At 39.3% G+C, this 24,558-nt stretch overlaps 1 protein-coding gene across 1 annotated transcript in view; it reads right to left on the reverse strand.

Moving 5' to 3' along the window:
* Positions 1-24,558, reverse strand: part of AATF (apoptosis antagonizing transcription factor) — a 117,322-nt gene that overhangs the window by 27,759 nt on the left and 65,005 nt on the right. Inside the window, exons 9-10 of the mRNA XM_058283204.2 lie at positions 14,154-14,221; positions 10,759-10,839 (exon numbers count right to left, since the gene is read on the reverse strand). Of these exons, the coding sequence (XP_058139187.1) occupies positions 10,759-10,839; positions 14,154-14,221 (149 nt within the window). The remainder of the gene's footprint in view (positions 1-10,758; positions 10,840-14,153; positions 14,222-24,558) is intronic.

Here is a 24,558-nt window from a genome sequence, read left to right on the forward strand (position 1 = left end):
TCATAGGTACTTATCACTCACAACTATTTTTCCCTTTTTCCTCAATGCTATAAGGGAAAAGTCTGATAAAAGCACACTGTAAATGATAGTAGTTCAATGCAGATTCATTTATATCACAGCGCCCTAGAAAGAAGAGAGACTTGTGTCCTTGAGCAGTAATCTTCCTAACCCTTAAACATTATTCCAGACAAAAGACAATCAGGACGTGGCCACCCCATTTCCCTCCTCTATGTACATCTTTTAAAAAAATTTTTTTTATTTCTCTCCCCTTCCCCTCCCCCCACCAGTTGTCTGCTCTCTGTGTCCATTCACTGTGTGTTCTTCTGTGTTCGCTTGTATTCTTGTCAGCAGCACCCAGAATCTGTGTTTCTTTTTCTTGCATCATCTTGCTGCGTCAGCTCTCCGTGTGTGCGGCGCCATTCTTGGGCAGGCTGCACTTTTTTCACGCTGGGCGACTCTCCTTCTGGGGCGCACTCCTTGCGTGTGGGGTTCCCCTAAGCAGGGGACACCCCTGCGTGGCACATCACTCCTTGTGCGCATCAGCACTGCGCGTGGGCCAGCTCATCACACGGGTCACGAGGCCCTGGGTTTGAACCTTGGACCTCCCATGTGGTAGGCGGATGCCCTATCCGTTGGGTCAACTCTGCTTCCTTCTATGCACATCTTAATCATTTTTCAGTGTTATGAAAACAACTACTGTCAGTCACACAGGTAATGGCAAAACACCTTAATGCAATACCTCAGCAACACCATCTCATACAAGCATGGCTTCCCTGAGTCAAGAAGGCCTTATAATTTCACATTATCTCTACTATTAGTTCCACGGGCTCTTTCATTTCCCCATCCTTAAGTGAAATAGCATAACTGAGTACATAGCAAGTTTGGTTCAAGCTATTATGGAAATTTAAGTTACATCACCTCCATTATGATTATTATTGTTAAGATTTTTTTATTTTTTTTCTCTCCTTCCCCCACCCAGTTATCTGCTCTCTCTGTCCATTTGCTGTGTGTTCTTCTGTGTCCAGTTATATTCTTGTCAGCGGCACCGGGAATCTGTGTCTCCTTTTGTTGCCTCATCTTGCTGAGTCAGCTCTCCGTGTTTACGGTGTCATTCCTGGGCAGGCTGCACTTTTTTCACGCTGGGCAACTCTCCTTCCGGGGCGCACTCCTTGTGTGTGGGGTTCCCCTAAGCAGGGGACACCCCTGAGTCGCACGGCACTCCTTACACACATCAGCACTGCACGTGGGCCAGCTCAGCACACGGGTCAGGAGACCCTGGGTTTGAACCCTGGACCTCCCATGCGGTAGGCGGATGCTCTATCCGTTGGGCCAAATCTACTTCCCTTCATTTTCTACTAATAGAAAAAAAGGGAATTTTTGTATGTACTTTGAGATTCCCTGGTAAAAGGGGCTGAACAAATATGACTTAATACAGACCAGAGAATTTAAAGGTGGCATATCCTTTCTGTTCATTATAATGGAAGAGGCTGTATAATAATATATATATATTATGAAATTCTAACTAAAAAACTACTTGGGGAAAACACTATCCACAAAAATATTTTTTCATGTGTAGTATGCTTTACAGTTTAGAGAAACATTTTTATACATATCATCTAACTTCTCTACTGTACCACCCATAGCTAGCCTCCCAAATTTCATACTTTTTCTTAGCATATGAATTTTTAAGAATAAATGAGGAGATCTGTCTCCATTACAAGAGCAGCAGAGAAGTATAAATTCATTACTGAAAATCTGGAACACAAAGCACATGCAAAATAAGAATAGTCCATTGACCTACAGACAATTGTTAATAGTTTAGTTAGTTATGCTGGTGAAACTGTTTTATATAATGACCCTATTATATATATACAAATTTGTATTCTCTTTTTTTTTTCATTTAGCACTATTAAGTATTTTCCCCACATTAAGTGAATGTGAGTGGCTGCATACGATTCCAGGAGTAAAAGTATCACAACATATTTCCATATTACTGAACATTTATATTGTTTCCGATTTTTTGCTTGTTTATAATGATGGGAAAAAATCTCTGCATCATGTTTCTAAAAAACGTCTATTTATTGTTATCCACTAATCATAAAAATTAATATGGGGAAGCGGACTTGGCCCAATGGATAGGGTGTCCACCTACCTACCACATGGGAGGTCTGGGCCTCCTTGACCTATGTGGAGCTGGCCCATGTGCAGTGCTGATGAGTGCAAGGAGTGCCATGCCATGCAGGGGTGTCCCCGCGTAGGGGAGCCCCAGGAGCAAGGAGTGCACCCCCTAAGGAGAGCCGCCCAGTGCAAAAGAAAGTGCAGCCTGCCCAAGAATGGCGCTACACACACAGAGAGCTGACACAAGATGACACAACAAAAAGAAACACAGATTCCCAGTGCCACTGATAAGGATAGAAGCGGTCACAGAAGAACACACAGCGAATGGACACAGAGAGCAGACAACTGGGGGTGGGGTGGGGAGAGAAATTTTTTTTTTTTAATTAACATGATCATTTAAAAAATCCAAATACAGAAATGTATAGAGAACTGAAAAGTCACCTGTAGTCTTATCCCCCAGGAACAAACACTGTTAATTAAAACTAAGTTTGGCAGTACCATTTTCCATGTACATACAAATATAAACTTGACACATATTTTTTCTTTTTTAAATATATTTTTATTGAAGTATATATTCATACATGAACATGAATAAACAATAAGTATATAATAAATATATAATATATAATACCTCACCCCTCCACCAACACTTTGTATTGTTGTGAAATATTTGCTACAAAGTATGCTAGAGCACCGTCAAAATATTACTAACTACAGTCCCTATCTTAAACTTGATGTATTTTTCCCCCAACCCACCCTATTTTTTAAAATATATTTTTTTATTACAGAGGTTGTGAACTTACAAAACAATCATGCACATGTGTAAAATTCCCATACAACACCCCTTCACCACACATCACACCATGGTGGAACATTTATTACAGACCATGAGATTATATAAACTTGATATATTTTTAACATAAAAATGGGATCATAGAGGGGATGGGGGCAAGATGACATTACAAGAGTCAGCTCGTCTTGTGGAACAGTTGGTGGTCTAAATAGGGTTATCTAGGGCACCTGTTTGGGGGGGCCCAGGAGACCAGAGGAGCATCCTGCAGCTTCCTTGAGGGAATGGAAGGAGGACACTGTCCATTCTGCAGCGAGGATTCATGAGTAGAGCACTCCAAGCTGCAGAGACCGGTGCCCATTCTCCACTGGTGGTGCAAGATGCCTTGAGAGCTTTCCCATAACTGGACTTGGAAGCTCCATTTCCCAAAAACAGGGGAGGAAGAGACAACTGGGCACTGACTTCAGCTACTGATTAGTAAATTCGACTGGCTAAAGTATAATCTTAAGGACAGCTGAAGTTTGAACCTGTCCAAGTCGGAATGAGGCGGACTGAAAATCACAGGGACTGTCTTAGGGACCAGCTTCTTTCCACCCAGATGGGACTACAGCTCTATCTTAGGGTCAGCCCCTCCTCCAGCAGGGAAGAAGCTGCGGGACTACCAAATAAACCAGCAATCCCACTTCTAGGCTATGCCCAAAAGAACACAAAGCAAGAACTCAAACAGATATTTGTGCAATGTTCAAAGCAGCTATTCACAATAGTCAAAGGCAACCCATATGTCTATCAGCAGATGAATGGATAAACAAAATGTGGTATATCCATACAATGTAATACTATTCAGCCATAAAAAGGAGTGAAGTTCTGATACATGCCATTACATAAACCATGAAGACATCATGTTGAGGGACAGACATTTTATGGTTCCACTTACATGAAAAAGCTAGACTATGCAAAATTATAGAGATAGAAAGTAGAATACAGGTTACCAGGGGCAGTGGCAGGAGGAATGGGGAATTAATGAATAATGGGAGTACAGCTTCTGTTTGGAGTGATGGAAAGGTTCTGGTAATGGATGGTGGTGAGGGTAGTGGAACACCGTTAATATGATTAGTCCCACTGAATGGTATGTGTAGTAATGGTTGAGATGGGAAAGTTTATGTTGTATACATGTGTTTCCACAATTTAAAAAAAGAGAAAAACTAAAGAGACAATGACAAATACATGCCTCTGGACTAGAGCTAATAATGGAAGAGAAAAATGCCCAAAAGGACATTATTGGTATACATGGAAAAAATGGAATATAATAAGCTTTATAGCAATGCCAAATTTCTTGAACTTAACCATACTTAAGAAGGTTACATAAGTGAACATCCTTTTCATAGCAAATGCACATGCTACTATGTGTTAGAAGAGCATGATATATACAACTGATGAATCTGGATATCTAGGGCAGCAGGGAGGTACGCATCGAAATTTTCTATATGAGTTTTGTATTATCTTTGTAACTGTTCTGTAAGTTTGAAATAATTCCAAAATAAAAAGTTTAAAGAAAAAAAAATTATACTGTTTTTGTATTGGATGGTGGCACTGTTCTACAGAATACCTTCACACTTTCATACAATATATTCAGTTAACTATTTACCATATGAAAAAAAACAGGCTTACAATGATGGAGGAGGTTGTTGGTGTGGGAGGAGTGAGGTGAAGGAGTGGGGGTTGTACGGGAACCTCATATTTTTCAATGTAACATTTTTTTGTGTGACGTATGTATCTTCAAAAAATTACAATTTACAAAAACGATGGGGTGGGGGATGGGGAGTGGGGTATATGGGAACCTCTTAAGTTTTTTACATTTTTAAAAAATGTTTTTTAATGTAACGTTCTTTGTGATCTATTAATTTTAATTTAAAAAGTGTAAATAAATAAACAAATAAATAAATAAAAGGAAAAAAGCAGGCTTTAAAAAGTAATCAGGGGAGAGGATATAGCTCAAGCAGTTGGGCTCCCAGTGCCTCCTAAAGATGATGAGTGGACACAACAAGCAGACAAGTGCAAACAGTGAGCAGAAACAACAAGCAGACAGATGAGGGAGCCATCTTGGGATGGTGTTAGGAATAAATAAATAAACGTTATCAGAGGAAACAGATGTGGCTCAAGTGGTTGAGCTCCTGGGAAGCAGATTTGGCTGAATTGATAGAGCTCCTTACGGGGCGCATTCCTTGTGTGTGGGGCTCCCGTACACAGGAGACACTCCTGCGTAGCACGGCACTCATTGCGCGCATCAGCACTGCACATGGGCCAGCTCATCACATGGGTCAGTAGGTCCTGGGTTTGAACCCTGGACATCCCATATGGTAGGCACATGCTCTATCAGTTGAGCCAAATCCGCTTCCCTACTATGGCATTTAATAACAATTATTCTATGATTCTGACCACATCCCTCAATCAAGTTTATGGTCACAAGGAGAGCTGGGTGAGTATGGATGGCAAAACCAAAACCACTACAAAACACATGACCTTATTTATTATTTTTTTAGCTTTTTCTTTTGCAATTATTTTGACTTACAGAAAACTTGCAAAAACAGTACAGAGAATTCTCCTATACCTTCCACTCAGTTTTCACTAATATTAACAACTTACATAATCACAATGCAATGACCCAAAACAGGAAATTAACATTGGTTAATAGTTAAAATTAACTATTTAATTAAACTACAGACCTTATTCAAATTTCACCCGTTTTCACCCTAGTTAGCCTCTCTATTTTCCAGGATCCAATTTAGGATCCCATGTTGCACCTAGTTGGGATGTTTTCTGAATTTCCTCCAATCAGCAAGTTCTTCAGTCTTGTTTTTCATGACCGTGACACTTTCGATGAGTATTGATAAATTATTTTGCCTCACAATTTCTTTTCTCACAAGACTGAGGTTCTGCATTGATGGCAAGAACACCACAGAAAGGATGTTGTGTCCTTCTATTAAGACACAGGGGCGTGTATGCGTGTTACCGCTCATGTTATCTTGAGTACTTGGTTAAGGTGGTGTCTGCTGGGTTTTTCTACTGTAAAGTTTCCACTTTTCCCTTTGAAATTGGTAAATATCTTCAGCGAAATACTTTGAGACCATGCAAATACATCATTTCTCCTGAAATTTTTGCCCACTGATTTCAGCATCAATTGGTGGATCTGTGGTGTTTGCCTAGTGGTGATTTTGAACTTCTCTCATTCCTTTTACATTTAAATAACTGGAATTGCATATGACCTTTTGATGGCATATCAACCGTATTCCAAAAAAACATTTATAAGACAAACCAATCAAGATGGTACACATCTATGCATAAATTCTAAAGGCCTTTCAAGTATGAATTGTCCCTGCAGTTTCTGGGCTTCTATAGTAACTCACAGCATCTTGTGCCTGGAGAAATGTAACAACAGACAAAACTTCCCTAACCTACTTTAGTTTTCTGAACTATCTGGTACGCCTTACTTCCTTACTAAACATTCTCCTTCCTTCACTGCCTTATATCACTCTCTGCTGTCCTCCTACATCAGTGGTCACTCTTCCTTAGCATTCTTTATGGGCTCCCCTTCCTCTGTTCATCTCACAAATGTTGACATTCCACAGAATTCTACTCATGTCATCTTATACACTTCTTGGGAAAACAGGAATTGTTTCCAAAATACCAACCAATACCTACATCCTTTCTTGATGCAAAGATATATCTCCAAATTTGGATTTCTCAGAGAAGTGTCAGGGAAGTGGACTTGGCTCAATGGATAGAGCATCCGCCTACCACATGGGAGGTCCATAGTTCAAACCCAGGGCCTCCTAGACCCGTGTGGAGCTGGCCCTCGCACAGTGCTGATGAGTGCAGAGTGCCGTGCCACGAAGGGGTGTCGCCTGCGTAGGGGAGCCCCACACCCAAGGAATGCACCCCGTAAGGAGAGCCGCCCAGCGCGAAAGAGAGTTCAGCCTGCCCAGGAGTGGCGCTGCACACACGGAGAGCTGACACAGCAAGATGATGCAAGAAAAAGAGACACAGACTCCCAGTGCCGCTGACAAGAATACAAGCGGACACAGAAGAACACACAGCAAATGGGCACAGAGAACAGACAACTGGGGCAGGGGGGCAGAAGGGGAGAGAAATTAATAAAAATAAAATCTTAAAAAAAAAAGATGTGTCAAATTCAGCTTACTCAAAAACTGAACCTGCTCTCTCCCTCAACACACACACACACACACACACACACACACACACACACAATGATTTCCTCTTTGTAGTCTCTTTATCTTTCTTTACACAATCAATGAATGATACCACAAGCCACTGACACCCTGGGAGTCATTCTAACCTTCTCTTTCCATTACCTCCTCATATCCAGTAACTCCAAAGTATCAACTACTTACCCTCAAAAATGTCTTTTAATCCATTGTCTTCTATTCATTCCAGTCCTTGCTCTCATAAATTTCTAGTCCATTTCTATAAACCTCCCTAAAATTATCTCTCTAAAGCAAATGTGATGACAAAATTCCTTCTGCCTTTCGATGCAAAAGCTTTCCACTACAGTCTACAGAAAAAGTCCAAAATTCTTTGCATAGCTATGGTCTAGCACTCGTCTACTCAAGAAGCCTCCTTTCCTGCCATTCGGCCACATTCACTGTAAGTCTGTCAAAACAATTTACTTGCCTTTCCCAAAATGGGCCACACATTCTCTCAAGCCTGTGTCTTTACAAGCATTCTTCATGCCTTTCACTAGGCTAACTCTTACTATTACTACACTGGAAAGGATCAGTGTGGATGCTTCACCTTACAGTATTCCCTAAGAAATCCTGAGGGGTCTGCATTCCCCCAAGGGTGAGCTACCTACTCCTACTCTAGGATTACCTCTGCCAGAGCACTTGCCACTCAGTATCACTCTCTGTATATTGTCTGTTTATTGTCCCTCCAGACTATCTGCTCCCTGAAGACAGAATTGGCCTTATCCAGAACATGGTGGGCACTCAAACCACTTCTTAAAATAATTTTTTTTTTTAAAGATTTATTTATTTATTTCTCTCCCCTTCCCCCTGACCCTGGTTGTCTATTCTCTGTGTCTATTTGCTGCATGTTCTTTGTCCGCTTCTGTTTTCGGCGGCATGGGAATCTGTTTCTTTTTGCTGCGTCATCTTGTTGTGTCAGCTCTCCGTGTGTGCGGCGCCATTCCCGGGCAGGCTGCACTTTCTTTCGCACTGGGCGGCTCTCCTTATGGGTGCACTCCTTGCGCGTGGGGCTCCCCTATGCGGGGGACACCCCTGTGTGGCAGGGCACTCCTTGTGCGCATCAGCACTGCGCATGGGCCAGCTCCACACGGGTCAAGGAGGCCCGGGGTTTGAACCGCGGACCTCCCATGTGGTAGACGGACGCCCTAACCATTGGGCCAAGTCTGCTTCCCTTAAAATAATTTTTTATGTTTAGCCCTGTTTAAATAGAATGTCTGTCTTCTGCCTGGCTGTTACCTGAATAAGATTTGAAATGCCTCTGAATATCTGGAGATGTAGGGATCTCAAATACTATAAAAATGCTACAAGAACAAAAGTATATAAATGCCTTGACACATACCTCTCATGAACAGTTTAATGAAGTTAGTTTAATAAAATAATATAGGAAAAGTAGTTGCTATCACAACAAAATTCTGGGTTTTTTTCTTTCAACCTGATAACAACTCTGATTTGGGAAATAGGCCCATGTTCTCCTAAATTATTTGCTACACTAGAAAAATGCTTACTTATTCTTAAATACACATCCAAATTTCTTGAATTTATTTATGTTTACAATTATAGTCATTTCTCAAAGCCTGATGAGATTTTAATTTTACTACTATCCAAACCACCCAAAATCATTATCTGGTTGACTAATGTCTATAACACACTATACTATATAATAAGATTGGAATCACCTTAAAATGGATAAAGCAGCACAATTCTTGTCCTCAAGAGGCATACAAATATAATTATCTGCCCTGATACTTTCAAATTCATAAAGATATAATAACATAGAAAAGGTGAATTTTCCTCTCTGTTCTTTTGTAAAGAATACATGGACAATAGAAATACCAGTAGACACAAGAGAACCCAAAGAAACTAACATTTTTGTATGCCTACTATGTTCTAGACATTTACACATTATCTCATTCAATCCTCAAACCAAATCTGTAAAATAGGAATAATTATCTCTACTTAGTAAATGAGTAAAGGGAGACACTGAGAACAAAGAACAACAAAAATCACTGAGCCAGATACAGCCAGAATTTGAACCCAAATCTTATGATTTCAAATCCTGGGCTCTTCCCTGTAGAGAAGATTTATGGTCTCACAAAGCTATAATTTTAAAAGAAAGTATTGGAGAAAAATATGATCCCAAAATTAAAGCTCGGCCTGGTCAGTTATCAAGTAATATTAGTAGCATTCTTCCTTAAATCCTGGGGGGACAAATGCAGAGGGGAAGAAGCATGTAAGCACATTAACTGGACACAAGAGTAGGAGACTTACCCAATCGTGGGATAATGACAGCAATAAGAACGACAGTATTAACGGCAACAAATACTTGTACTGTTTACTAAGTACCTAGCACTGTTCTAAGAGCTGCATATACACTTACTCATTTAATCCTCATAGAAACACTCCAAGGCTGGTTACTATTATCTTCCCCCATTTTAAAGATCAAACTGGCACTGAGAGTTTAAGAGTCTTACCCAAAGTAACAACTAGTCAAGTGTCAAAGGTGGGCTCAGGCAGTCTGGCTCTCAAGTCCATGCCCCCAACCACTACACTAAAAAATAAACCTGGAGAAGTATGAAGATTTGAAATTTTAACATACGGAAAAGGTTAAACAAATCATAACAATTTAACCTGAGATTTAAGAAAAGTGACTCTGAATCAAAAGATGATGGAAAGCTACTTTGTACGTCTCCAAAGTTAAAGAAAAAGAAACATCTCTTGATGGGTTCTATTAAATACTAAAACCAGTTAATTAAAGAAGGTATGAAATCTGCTTCTCTGAAGATCTTTAAAAATGAGATAGATCCACATTTGTCTAAAGGGAATTTAATGCTATGAAGGTTCAAAAATAAGGACCTGAGATTAACTCTCTGCCTAGAACTATCCAACACAATGAGGTCAAGATTTTTTCAATGTACACCTAAATTACAAGTAGTTTCTTTGACACCAGTGCTTTTTATGAATGACATTATGCAATATATATTATTACAAGGATCTAAGTTTAAAAGTATAACAATGTCAATTCCTATTCTTGCTCCTTCTGTTGTCTTTGTAATTATGAGACTCCTTGAAGAGCTCATAGCGCTGAGGGTTTTCCTACAGTCAGAAATTCCTTATTTTCTCATAAAAATATTTCTCATCTCATTTAAACACATTGTTAACATTCTCTGCAGTCCTACATTTAAGCCTTTTTAGCATACTATATACCTGTATGGTATCATGAAAATGGACCAACATAATCCTAATCTAAATAAGATTCTAGAATAAATTTTTTATACCATTCTATAGAAATCATTTTTACAAACTAAGACAATTTCAATTATCTTGTCTTTGTTTTCTTGTTATTCTCTTTCAAGGAAATTCACATACTATTTCATCCATCCATTCACAACAATGGGAAAAAGGTAACAAATTATATTTCCATTTTAGAGTTAGAAAAACTGTCTCAAGAAAGCCTCAAATTCTGGTTTAGTTATCTTTTGGAACCTAAAAAAACAAATCAGAAGAAGTAGAAAAATCATAAAAAAGCCAAAATGCCAAGAATGGAGATAAAACATATCATGCTAAACTTTTTTCTAAAAAATAACTCACCGAAGTTTCCTTCCTTTGCTGGCTTTCCTATCCACTTTCTTATGGATTTTGCTTCGCAACTTCTGGATTGCAAGCCACTGCCTGGAAAATTCACAAACAATGTTATGCCTCATCGCTAATAGAAATAGTTACACATATTGACAAATTCTCATAACACTGCAGAAAGAAATCATCAACCTACATCAATTTCTTCAAGATAGTCTGGGGCAAAAGTGAATCATCAATTGAAGAGGATTTGTGCAATGGTAAAAGAAAAGAAAAAACAAAAACAAAAACAAATGGCAGCTGGGAAATTCTACAACAAATTTGGTTAACAATGCTCCTTAGTATTTGGAGTTGCTGTGACAAGCACTAAATTTAACAGTCTGCAAGAAAACCCATCAAACGAGTATAGCTGCTTGGGTTTTGTTTTAATGTTTTAGCTGTGCAGCACATTCTATTACTAATGTTACTACCACTGTTTGGTTTGAATACACGAATTCCTTGAATGTAATTTTTCCTTTGCTAACACCCAAGTGCTTTTTTCTTGTGCGTTCCAATTCTTGCTAATTTTTTATAATTATCCACTACTGATATTAGTGTTAGTCATTTCATTTATTTTATTTTATTTTTTAAAAGATTTATTTATTTATTTAACTCCCCCTCCCCTGGCTGTCTGTTCTCTGTGTCTTTTTGCTGCGTCTTGTTTCTTTGTCCGCTTCTGTTGTCAGCAGCATGGGAAGTGTGGGCGGCGCCATTCCTGGGCAGGCTGCATTTTCTTTCGCGCTGGGCGGCTCTCCTTACGGGGCGCACTCCTTGCGCGTGGGGCTCCCCTACGTCGGGGACACCCCTCTGTGGCAGGGCACTCCTTGCGTGCATCAGCACTGCGCATGGGCCAGCTCCACATGGGTCAAGGTGGCCCGGGGTTTGAACCGCGGACCTCCCATGTGATAGACAGACGCCCTAACCACTGGGCCAAGTCCGTTTCCCTCATTTCATTTATTTTTCATCTGTAAATATTTCAGTATGTGTTGCTAAAAGATAAGGACTTTCTTTCCCCCTCCCCTCCATATAACTACAATACCATTATCACACCTAAAAAAAGTTAACATATATTCTTCACTACCAAATATTCCAAATTGTCTTCAAATTTTCCAGATTGTCTCAATTTTACAGTTGATATTAAGTCGGGAGCCAAACAAAATTCACATATTCTATAGTCACTGTAGTAAAGAAGGAATTAATTTTTCAAATAAAGGATACTGAAGTAAGAAAATCTCCACAAACTGTTTATAGGAACAAATGTTAGAAGCAGCAGCAGCACTAGAAGAAAAAGCAGCAGCAGCAACGACAGCAGCTAGTCATCTTACCTGATTTATACAATGAAAATGCAACATCAGAAAAAAAAATCTAGGAAAATCCAATTACTGTAATCTTAATATAATCTTAATTACCATAATCTATTTTATTGTAAAGTCAGATAAATGTACAATATAATCACCACTTAAATGCAATTTGCTCTATCACATTAAATTTATAGTGAACAGCTCTCTATAACACTCCAGAGATATACAAAATATCAACAACATCCTCCCCTAAAATTCAAATAATGTTTTACTCAAATAAACTTATTTCATCAACACAAATTTTTCATTGCGTTCTCAAAATAATGTTCTGCCCAAAATCCCATTCTGGCACTTACAGCTTTTGTTTCCTTTCATGCTTTTGCAAATTATGGCTCATGACTATTTAAATGTACACTATTCATTAGGTAGCACTCTAAATGCCCTTTTTATTTTCCAACCACTGGATGAAGCATACACACAAGAGCTTTCCTTCACTACTTTACATTCTACCCTGACATCTGTGTAATGCCACCACATTCCATTTCTAATTGTGCTGAAGCTTTTACAGAAGAGGTGGAAGTCTAAATTAGGGCAGACTCTTACATTAAAGTAGATTAGACTATTAGCAAGGAACCTGTCGTGTACAGTGCCACATTCTGACATGTGGGTGGCTGCTTTTTATTAACTGGTCAGCAAGTAGAAATAGATACAATCACAATCCAAACTAGAGGTCAAGGAGCATCAGGACTTTGGAAAACAAATTCTGAAACAGATAAAGGTGTTTTATAATCTCTACAAACTGCACTTAAGGCAATGTAGGTTAAACAGTTAGGATTTTCGTCCTTTTGTCTTCCTAGATCTTATTATCTTGTTTAAACTTCTGTAATTCTAGGGCCAATCACTGTGTTTGAGGCAAAATTAAGGGGGGACTCAAAGGGAGAAAATATACTGGCTGCTTGCATGAATAGAAAGTGTGGAAGTTTGGAGCTATGTACTCCCAGAAAAACATGTTCTTAAACTTAAAACCATTCCCATGGGTGTGAACTCATTGTAAGGAGGACCTTTTCATAAGTTTACTTCAGTTAAGGTGTGGCCCAACTAAATTAGGACGGGTCTTTTTTTTTTTTTAATTGACTTTGTAATAATATTACATTAAAAATATATATATATATGAGGTCCCATTCAACCCCACCACCCCCACCCCACCTCTCCCCCCCCAGCAACACTCATTCCCATCATCATGACACATCCATTGCATTTGGTAAGTACATCTTTGGGCATCTCTGCACCTCATGGTCAATGGTCCACATCATGGCCCATACTCTCCCCCATTCCATCCAGTGGGCCCTGTGAGGATTTACAATGTCCGGTGATTGCCCCTGAAGCACCATCCAGGGCAGCTCCATGTCCCAAAGATGCCTCCACCTCTCATCTCTTCCTGCCTTTCCCCATACCCATCAGTCACCATGTCCACTTTTCCCAATCCAATGCCACCTTTTCTATGTGGACACTGGATTGGTTGTGTCCATTGCACCTCTATGTCAAGAGGAGGCTCAGATTCCACATGGATGCTGGATGCAATCCTCCCACTTTCAGTTGTAATCACTCTAGGCTCCATGGTGTGGTGGTTGTCCTTCTTCAACTCCATCTTAGCTGAGTGTGGTGAGTCCAATAAATCAGATTGTAGGTGCTGGAGTCTGTTGAGGCCCAACAGGACGGGTCTTAATCTTCTTCCTGGAGTCCTTTACAAGCAGAATGAAATTCAGAGAGAAAAAGCCATGGGAAGCAAGCAGCTGAAGGTCAAGGCAATTGGAAGAGAAGGGAGAGGCCAGCAGAGGCTGCAATGTACATTGCTATGTAACAGAGGAGCCAAGAACAAAGGATCACCAGCAGCTATCCTGAGAAGGCCTGTTTTCAAGAAGAAAGCATTCCCTTGATGATGCTTTGATTTGGACATTTCCTAGCCTCAAAACCGTGAGCCAATAAATTCCCATTGCTTAAGCCAACCCATTGCATGATTATTTGCTTTAACAGCAAGGAAACTAAAACAGAAAGCTGTATCTAAATTACCTTCCCATGGCCACCTGATCATTGGGATCCAAGGAGCTGGTCTTCCGTTCTATGAGTTCTCTAAGAAGCTAGGAGAAAAAGGAAAACAACTGATTTATCATCTCCCAGCATCAACTACTTTAAAAGGGCACAGTAGGAAATCTGAATAGTATAATGACAGCTCTAAAACCACAATCAATAAAGGACAACCCAGTGGCAAGAACATGACTGAATTCCTTTAACCCTTTCATATTTATATATCTTTAAAAAGATGGCTATAGAAATAGGTGAGAAGTCCATTTGGAAGACTTGTTGTACTGCAGTTCATTTCAAATGGATCAATGAATGTGTAACTTTCCCTTCAATGTTTTTATGATTAGTTTTGTCTACCCCATCAATACCAATGGAGAATCTTTAAAAGATCAGGTGGGAAGGGCTATGTGGCAAAAAGGAAATGCATCAGCTTCTCACCAAAGGATATTGGTACATGGTTAACTTCTGACCTATAACCTCCAGTAGGCAGGAAGGTCTTCCTCAGGCAAAAGCCTTTATTGTATATAATTAAAAGTATGGACTTCATCCTCAGCTTTCCACAGCTGGTACTCTACCACGCTTACTATTATGTGATTGGACCACTTACAACACCAACACATTCACAGGCATAAACCTGAAGAACCTAAAGAAATTCATCTATATATATAATGTAAATACAATTCACAGGACCAGTTTCTTATCCTATACAAATAACCCCATGGGAACTCTAAATTTCTCTCCCTCTCTCTCCTAATCCTGAGTACTCCACTGCATGCAATCTAAATCTAAATCTATACCTTTCACACACTGGCTCTTAAAGTCCCAGGTAAAGAGAAGGCAACAGATGTAAAAGTTAAACATTAAGGGAGAATATTAAATTACAACAATAAAACTAGATATCGGGAAACGGACTTTGGCCCAGTGGTTAGGGCGTCCGTCTACCATATGGGAGGTCCGCGGTTCAAACCCCGGGCCTCCTTGACTCCGTGTGGAGCTGGCCATGCGCAGTGCTGATGCGCGCAAGGAGTGCCGTGCCACGCAAGGGTGTCCCCCGCGTGGGGGAGCCCCACGCACAAGGAGTGCACCCGTGAGAAAAGCCGCCCAGCGTGAAAAGAAAGAGCAGCCTGCCCAGGAATGGCGCCGCCCACACTTCCCGTGCCGCTGACGACAACAGAAGCAGACAAAGAAACAAGACGCAGCAAATAGACACAGAGAACAGACAACCAGGGGAGGGGGGGGGGAAATTAAATAAATAAATAAATCTTTAAAAAAAAACAAAAAAACTAGATATCATCTCTCCTATATCAGTGCTAGCAACTGAGATTAAAATTCCAAAAATCTTCTGAGAGGAATCTAAGAGAAGACACTAACATAAACTAGTTCCTGCTAATCATTCATCACCAATACAGGCTTGACTTTAAAACTTGTTTCTTCACAAAAAATAAGTAATTATTTTGTAAGTAAGGATGGTAGCAATATAGATATTTCACCAAGGAAAACAGCTAAAGGCTATGGGAAGATGGAGAAAGGAATAAATTCCCATCAAATTAGTTCACTTTCTAATTTCCATTTGTTTATGTAAGTATAGATGCTGGAAGAAGTAAACAAATTTATAAAAATATTCACTTTCATAAGATGAATCTTTATTGCAAAAGAGAAAAGGATATCTCAATCAAAATTAAAAACTTCCCATGATGTTTTTTCATTTGCTTATTTTGGACATTATTACCACGGCAATTACATTTAAAAATGCGGGGACCAGAGGCCACTGGCTTATTATCACTAGAAAACAGCAAGCTATTTCTCTACCCTGTTTATCTGATTGATTCCCAACATCTTTCTGGCAGCCAATCTATCAGTTTATCTCTCCTACTTCATCACAGTCACTTCTGACAGCTAAATACAAGATCCAAATCCAGAGTTACACAGACATACGACACAGTAAACCTACGTAACACTGCTACTCTGTAAACAGCTGCCCTTAAGGCTAAGCAAAAATGGGCTTCTGGTTCCTAGTCAATAGTCTGTCAAAAGCAAGGTTGGGGGGGGACAGGATGGTTTATAAAAAGTAAAGAAGAAGAAAGAAAAATAAAAAAATAAAAAAGGAAAATAATGGAATGACTGCATTTCATGCCCTTACCTTGTTCCAGACACAAGAGATTACAACAACCACTTCTGCTTTTCCTAATCGTCTCTGACCCTTTGAGACTGGGGCAGTCATGGCCACCAGGGAGCCAGTATTCCTGCAAAGCTGCCCTAGCACAACAGGCAACGATCCTTCAGAACAGACTGCCTATGCCCTGCCCAAAGGCTGGATTCGGGCCCGCACAATCGCAGTGGATCCATTATACTTGCAGTGGTCTCTGCAGTTCAAACACCACATTGGTGCACCACTTACTTTCAAGCACTCTGCGTACTTTACATATTCTGGGATGCATTCTTGCTACATGAGTGCCTGTGGAGCTCCTCTTAGTCACTCACGATTAGGGAGATTATTTTATTGGTCTATGTGGCTAAATCTAGTTTATTCAGACCAATGTTTCAGAAGATCCTATTGTGTCCAAGGTAGGGGAAAAAAAAAATTTAAATTATTCCCATGGCTATTACTATTTCCCATAGCTATCATGATCATTGGTCTTAAATTTAATTAAGAAAACTTATTTTCAAAAAAGTTGCTGAGGTTCATGAAGCTTTCGAGATATTGGCTGAAGAATTTAATTTAGACTGAGTTCAATTTTTACAGTTTAACTTTATGAACAAACTTTTCCACTATAATTTAACTTTGCATTATAGTTACTGGAGCTTTTTACTTCAATAATGATATCACTTTATAGTAATTTTCTATGTGACTTAGAAAATAGACACTTATAAAATATTTTTGTTCTAGTCTGTTATAATTCCTCCAGATAGTCTTCAACTCAGAAAGGCTTGTTTCTCTAATTCTAGGGGAACACTGTAGATGTGGTTAGGCCCACAAAAGTCTGTTTAACTTGTAACATGCATGAGGAACAGCACCTAATCCTAATCAGCATTTACAATATTTTGCCTAGAAAAATGCATTGTATAATTAGTTAAAAATTGGCAGATTGAACACAGAAGTTTATCTCTTCACTCTTCTCTAACCCTCTAAAAAACAGTAAGGACTAAAATAAATTTATTAAATCACAGGAAAGAAAAGAAAGGGAAAGCTAATAAATTGGAGATTTTCATTAAAAAATGTTTTTCAAAGATAGTAAGAAAACTAGGAGTAAAAGGAAATTATCACCCCCCAAGGACTCAGAGGGAATAAAAGTAGGGCAGAGCCAATTTTGTGCACAGATTCCTGAAAGGATCAGCACATGGACTGGCAGTTATGAAAAGTGGGAGGAGGAAGGAGTAGAACCCTTATTCCACACAGCCAAGTAACTAACCATCTCTACCACCTCCCCTCACTGGGAGAAAAGAAGCTTTATTGTCTGGAAAAACGAAAGCACGATGATCCAGACTAAGGGATATCAGGCACGAAAGGCTGGGAAGAGGTACAGGGGAAAGGCTCTATGCCAATCTCTGGGACCTTTTTCCCACTGCCCCCCTTCTAATTACAGAATGCTCTAGTACCCAGGTATATAATTTCCTAGGTAATAGAGCAGGGGAGTCATTTCTGGAGAAATTGGATGGCTGTCCTCCCTCTTCCCCAGAAATAATATTTTTGGAAGTACTCAAGTCAAAAGGTTAGTTCACAGCATAATTATACTTCAAGGAAGCCCACCAGCCAAAAATCTCTGCCCAGATTCAGAGATTCTAAATGAACTTTCTAATGCCTTCCTCTTAAATATGAACAATTAAGGATCACCAGCATCTGAAGAAAGCTTCAGAACACAGACCAAAACAAACAGAAAAAGGAGACTCAAGAAATCAGTGCTGGGAATAAAAGAAACAAAGGATGGAAGGAACAGAGGGAGGGAGGTAGGAGGGGAATTACAACGGATATCCTCAGAAAGTTGAGAGAAGATATTAATACAATTCCTAAGAAGAACAAGATGCTATGAGAGGGAAGCAGACATGGCTCAACTGATAAGAGTGTCCACCTACCATATGGGAGTGTCTAGGGTTTGATATCCAGGGCCTCCTGACCTGTGTGGTGAGCTGGCCCACACACAGAGCTGCTGCGTCCAAGGAGTGCCCTGCCCACATGGGGGTGCCCCATGGGCAAGGAGTGCGCCCTGCAAGGAGAGCCACCCCACGTGAAAAAAGCACAGCCCGCCCAGGAGTGGCGCTGCACACATAGAGAGCTGACGCAACAAGATGACGCAACAAAAAAAGAGAGAGTTTCCTGGTGGCTCGGAGAGTGCAAGGAGACACAGAAGAATACACAGCGAGTGGACACAGAGAGCAAACAATGGGTGGGGGGGAGGAAGGGGAATAAATAAAATAAATCTTTAAAAAAAAAGATGCTATGAGAAAAAACTAAAAGAAGAAATTAAACAAAACAGAACTTTTAAAAAAAAAGATAAAGTACACAAAAATCTCTCAGATATAAAGCAAAAAGATAACATCCTCTTACTTATTTGAGAGAGAAGAAAAAAACTTAGAGAACAATCCAGAAAATCAAACATCTAACTAATAAAAGACTGGGAGAAAATTATTAAAGAAATAATAATGTTCTCTCAAAACCAACAGACAGAAATAAGTTTACAAAGATCTAGTATAATGAATGAAAAAGGATTTTGGCCAGCATACATCATCATAGAATGTAGAACACCAGAGAAAAAGAGAAATACCTAAAAAAGAGAGAAAAAACATATAAAGAGGGTGGCCACATTTCCCAGTTTATCAAGAGTCCTGGTTTATGTCTATTTTCTAGTGTTCTGTCAGGTTAGCACCTCAAGTGTCCCAGGTTTGACAATAAAATATATGACTCCCTATAAGGAACAGAAATCAAAATGATGCTGGACATCTCAATGGCAACAGCAGATATCAAAGAACAGCAAAACAATGTCTTTAAATTCTGAGGAAAAAAATTACTTCCAATCTCAAATTCAACAGAGCCAAATTATTAATCAAGTATAAGAGTTCCATAAAGACCTTTTCACGCATGCAAGGACTCTATTTACTTTCCATAAACTCTTTCATAGAAGCTGGTAGAAGATGTGCTTCAGTAAAATGAGTACATACACCAAGAGAAAAACATGAGAACTTAGAAAACAGAGGTCTAACACAGAAAAGAAGTAAAGTTAAGCCACCAGGCCCGGAAAGGAACCACTCCAGAAAGGAACCAGAGTCCAGAGGGCTCTAGGAGTGACGTCACCAGGGGGAAAAGGCAGGGGAGGAAAGAAACAACAGGTTATTTCATATGTTCAAGGCACTTGGAGCACATGGGTAAAAAGAACAACAGATACATGGAAAACTAAGCAAAAAAATTTTAATCAGACATCATTAACTTTAGGGAAAAATTTTGTAAGGAAATGTAATCATATATGACTTATGAATAGCATTTATTTAGTAATAATAATGTATGCATGAAATGTTTTTACAGAACTGCAATGTAAGTACACCGAGAGAATAAGGAGCTAAAGAATGTGGAGGAGAGAGACTTGAGAGCTAGGGCCTCACTATCATAATGTCAAGTCAACAGATAACGACTGAAATTGATAAACAGTAGGATAAACATATTATTTAAAAATATGCAAGTAACCCTGAAAAAAATCTAACAGTAATGGAAGCTGTTGCACTCTAGGACTTCTCAACACCATGATATTTAAACATTTCTAAGGTACTGGAAAACCCCAAGAAGAATAATTTGTCAATATTTCTTGAGCAATGTCCAGAGGAAAAAATATAGTAATTTTGGAAATATCTTCCTAGTCTGCAAATTCATACAGAGAAATTTCATAATTCTTATAGGAGAAAAAGGGCAGGAGGATCAAAGATATAATGAACAAACGTATTAAAGCCCTAATGAGTATTTTTCTGTTCCTTAAAATAAAATAAAGGCAACATACCAGAAATACTATTACTAACATCTATTTTGACTTGCTGCAGATGGTAAGTAATTTTTAACTGCTTTATTGAGAAATGATTCACATATAATATACTTCATCCATTCAAACTGTGTAATTCAAGATTTTTTAGTGAATCACAGAAAACTTTCTCATCAGACCCCATATATTCCATAAGGCATGATAAATAGTGTCTCCAAATGTCAATTATTAACTAGAAGTACTGGGTTCTGATGTGTGAAGACAGGATAATTCAAATGATAAGGACTGTTTGCCTGTTTGCTTTCCTTTCTTTTTCCTACACATAAAAAGAATTTTATAAGGACTAAATGACTTCATCAAACCACTGTTTCTAATCCATGGGGATGGAGAGGCTACTGCTTAGATTTCCCAAGAATCCCCATTTCAAATATTCTGTCCCTTGGTCACCAGACATATGTTCTGGTTCAAACCTTTTTTACCTTGTACCTCTAATAAAGGTAGGGAGACGGTTATATATTCTTTGGGACACCAACTCAGTAACTGGGCATTCTTTGGCAAACTTTCTTTTAATGGCATCATATGATATATCATTTGTGTTGAAAGAGTCAAGAGGAAGTCATTAAGAACTAGCTAAAATTTACTAAGAAGGGTTCAAAAGTAAGAAACTCAAAGGGTACTTGTGGGAAACGGACTTTGGCCCAGTGGTTAGGGCGTCCGTCTACCACATGGGAGGTCCGCGGTTCAAACCCCGGGCCTCCTTAACCCGTGTGGAGCTGGCCCATGCGCAGTGCTGATGCACGCAAGGAGTGCTGCACCACCCAGGGGTGTCCCCCGCGTAGGGGAGCCCCACGCGCAAGGAGTGCACCCCGTAAGGAGAGCCGCCCAGCGCGAAAAAAAACTGCAGCCTGCCAGAGGAATGGCGCCGCCCACACTTCCCCAGCCGCTGACGACAACAGAAGCGGACAAAAGAAACAAGAAACAAGACGCAGCAAAAAGACACAGAAAACAGACAACCTGGGGAGGGGAGGGGAATTAAATAAATAAAAAATAAAGCTTTAAAAAAAAAAAAAAAAGGGTACTTGTATCCTGCAATTATGTCCATTAAGGATTAAAAACTCAGTTGAAACAAACCTCTTCCTATCTTTCCAGCATTCTCCCTCTAGCAACCAGATTCCAATAGGTCTTCAGTACCACCAGGATCAATAATCCATTGATCCTGCCACCTTTCCAGCATCCCTCACCCTCTTCTCATGTGCTCAATTCCCTTCTTTGCCATATAGATGTGATTCCACAGTCCATCAGGAAAATCACTCCTGGTACACATCCTTAACTCCCTTGCATGCTGTCCCTTTGTCGTACATAATCCCTTGGGGATTGATGTGTCTTGGAACTTGGAATTTTTAGCATTTTAGAAAGATAATATGGTACACATACCATGAATGCCCCAGTGCAGTCTGAAGCATCACCGCAAAATCATACACATTAATATATGTGAAGCAAAATATACGAATACTCCCACTAAGTGGGATAAAGAAAACCTATTACATAAATAGCTTCGAGACAATATGGGTCAAGCATCACCACCACAATTACAGCCAAATTTACCAGAACAAAGGAAAAACTGTTTTCAGAACTGTTTCATTTCAGAATTGCAGATAAGGGATTATGTACCTGTACTACCTTGGCAAACCCCAAACTAAGTTAAATCTCTATACCTGCACCCATGCAGCTCTATATGGTTGGGAAAAAAAACAAGTCCATGCTAACTGGGCTCACTTACTTTAATTTCATTTTTATTAACTTTATGTGGGTCTTTAATGACATTCTTCTACATTTGCTTGGTCCATTCATATTCCCTCTCTTAGGTAACTTTTCTATATCTTCTCCTCTTTTCTCAAGCTTCCAGAAGCCCGACCACATATCCTCACTTTCAATTATCTTCATTAAAAAAAAAAAAAAACTGGAAGACTCAGATGAGAACTTCTCCATGCTTCCATCACCATACCAACGTGAAACTACCCATTCACAGCCTTCCCTTCAATACTTACAATGAACTGGCCATCAGACAAACCCCTCCCTACTTGTGTACTCACCAGCAATTCTCACCTCTTTCCTGCAACATCAATTTTTCCCTCTACTAGGTCATTTCCATCAGCATACAAACAGCATACAAAATATATTTCGTATCTAAAAACAAGATAAAACTCTCTCTCCATCCTCCACTTCCCCTTCCAGTCAGTGGCCTATTTCTCCACTCCCTTTACAGCATACTCCTCAGGAGTTTTCTGTACTCACTGTCTCCAGTTTATCTCCTTGCATTCTCTCTTGAACCCACTTCACCACTCTACCAAGATTGTTCTTGCCAAAGTCACCACCGACTTCACATTGCTAAAATCAGTGGTCAATTTCGATCCTCATCTTACTTGATTTGCAGCATCTGACATAATATATCACTCCCATCTTAAAAAAAAAAAAAAAGCTTTATTCAGATACAATTCACAAATCATATAATTTACAATTTAAACTGTCCATTTCAATGGCTTTTGTATATTCAGAGTTGTACAAATACAACAATCAACTTTACAATATTTTCATCCTACCTAAAAAAATCTCCACACCCATTAGCTGTCACTCCCACTCTCCTCAAGCCATGCACATCCCAGTTCTAAGCAACCACTAGTCTACTTTCTGTCTCTATAGATTTGCCCATTCTGGACATTTCATATAAATGGAATCATAGAATATGTGATCTTCCTCCAATCTAAGATGGCCTGCTCATCTGTTTGCTAGTTGTTTTTGCTTGTTCTTTTGCTCATTGTCGGCTCGTTGTCTGTTTCTTCTTTAGGAGGCATCTGAAATGGAACCCAGGACCCCCTATGGGAGGCAGGTGCCCAGCTGCTTGAGCCACATTTGCTCCCTGCTCGTTAGTTTTTGCTTGCTTCTGCTTGTCATCCTCATTGTTTCTGCTCTGTTTGTCTTCTTTAGAAGGCATTGGGAACTGAACCCGGGAATTCCCATGTGGGAGGTGGGAGCCCAACTGCCCGAGGCACATCCATTCCCAATACGGGGTCTTTTGTGACTAGCTTCTTTCACTTTAGCATAATGCTTTCAAAGTTCATTCATGTTTTAGTAGGTACCAGTAATTCATTCCTTTTGATGGCCAAATAACATTTTATTGCATGAATATACCACATTTTGCATATCCTGTTATCAGCTTATGGACATCTGGGTAGGTCCCACCTTTTTGGCTATTATGAGTAATGCTGCTATGAAAATTCTCATACCCATGTTTGTATGGACATATGTTTTTACTTCTGTTAGGTATATAAACCTGGAGTGATATTACTAGGCCATATGGTAACTATGGTTAACATTTTGCGGAACTGCCAAAAACTGTTTTCCAAAGCTGCTGCACCATTTTACATTTCTACCAGGAATGCACAAGGGTTCCAATTTTTCCATATCCTCACCAGTGCTTGTTATCTGTCTTTTTGGTTAGAGCAATCCTAGCAAGTATGAACTGGTATCTCATTGCAAGGTGTTTTTTTTTTAAAGATTTATTTTATTTATTTATTCCACCCCCCTCATTGTTTTTTGCTTGTTGTCTGTTCATTGTGAGCTGATCTTCTTTTCAGGAGGCACCAGAAACTGAACCAGGAACCTCCCATGTGGGAGGGAAGCACCCAATGGCTTGAGCCACCTCTGCTCCCTCTCACTGTGGTTTTGATTTGCATTTTCCTAAACATCAATAATGTTGAACATCTACCTTTTCATGTACTTACCAGCCATTTATATATTTCTTTGGAGATAATGTCCATTCAGATCTTCTGCTATTTTTTATTACTGAGTTATAAAAGCTCTTTATATATTCTGGCCACCAGTCCCTTATTAAACACAGGATTTACAATTATTTTCTCCCATTCTGTGTGTCATCTTTCCACTTTCTTGATGGTATCATTTACAGCACAATGCTTTCTAATTTAAGTGAAGTCCAATTTATCTATTTTTTTTTTCTGTCACTTGTGCTTTTGGTGTCATATCTTCCTATCTAAGAAACCATTTCCAAAGCCAGGGTCATTAAGATTTACCCCTTGAACAAAATTGTCATCATACTAAAAGCCATTGATTATACACTTTAGATAGATTGTATGGTATGTGACTATATCTCAACAAAACGGCCTAATAAATAAATAATTGTGCAAGAATAGCCAGAAAGAGCAGCTATGTACAGCAGGAGAAAGAGAGAGAGACTGAGAGGTGAAGAATTTTCTTGTTTATTATTATTATTATTGAAATAATGAAAATGCTCTAATAATGAATGAAGTGATGAAGGCACAACTATGTGATTATAGCAAATACCACTGATTGTACACTTTGGATGAACTGTATGCTTATTAATATGTATCAATAAAATTGATTCGTTAAAAAAAAGA

The sequence above is a fragment of the Dasypus novemcinctus genome, chromosome 21 (genome assembly GCF_030445035.2).
Source record: "Dasypus novemcinctus isolate mDasNov1 chromosome 21, mDasNov1.1.hap2, whole genome shotgun sequence".
NCBI lineage: Eukaryota > Metazoa > Chordata > Mammalia > Cingulata > Dasypodidae > Dasypus > Dasypus novemcinctus.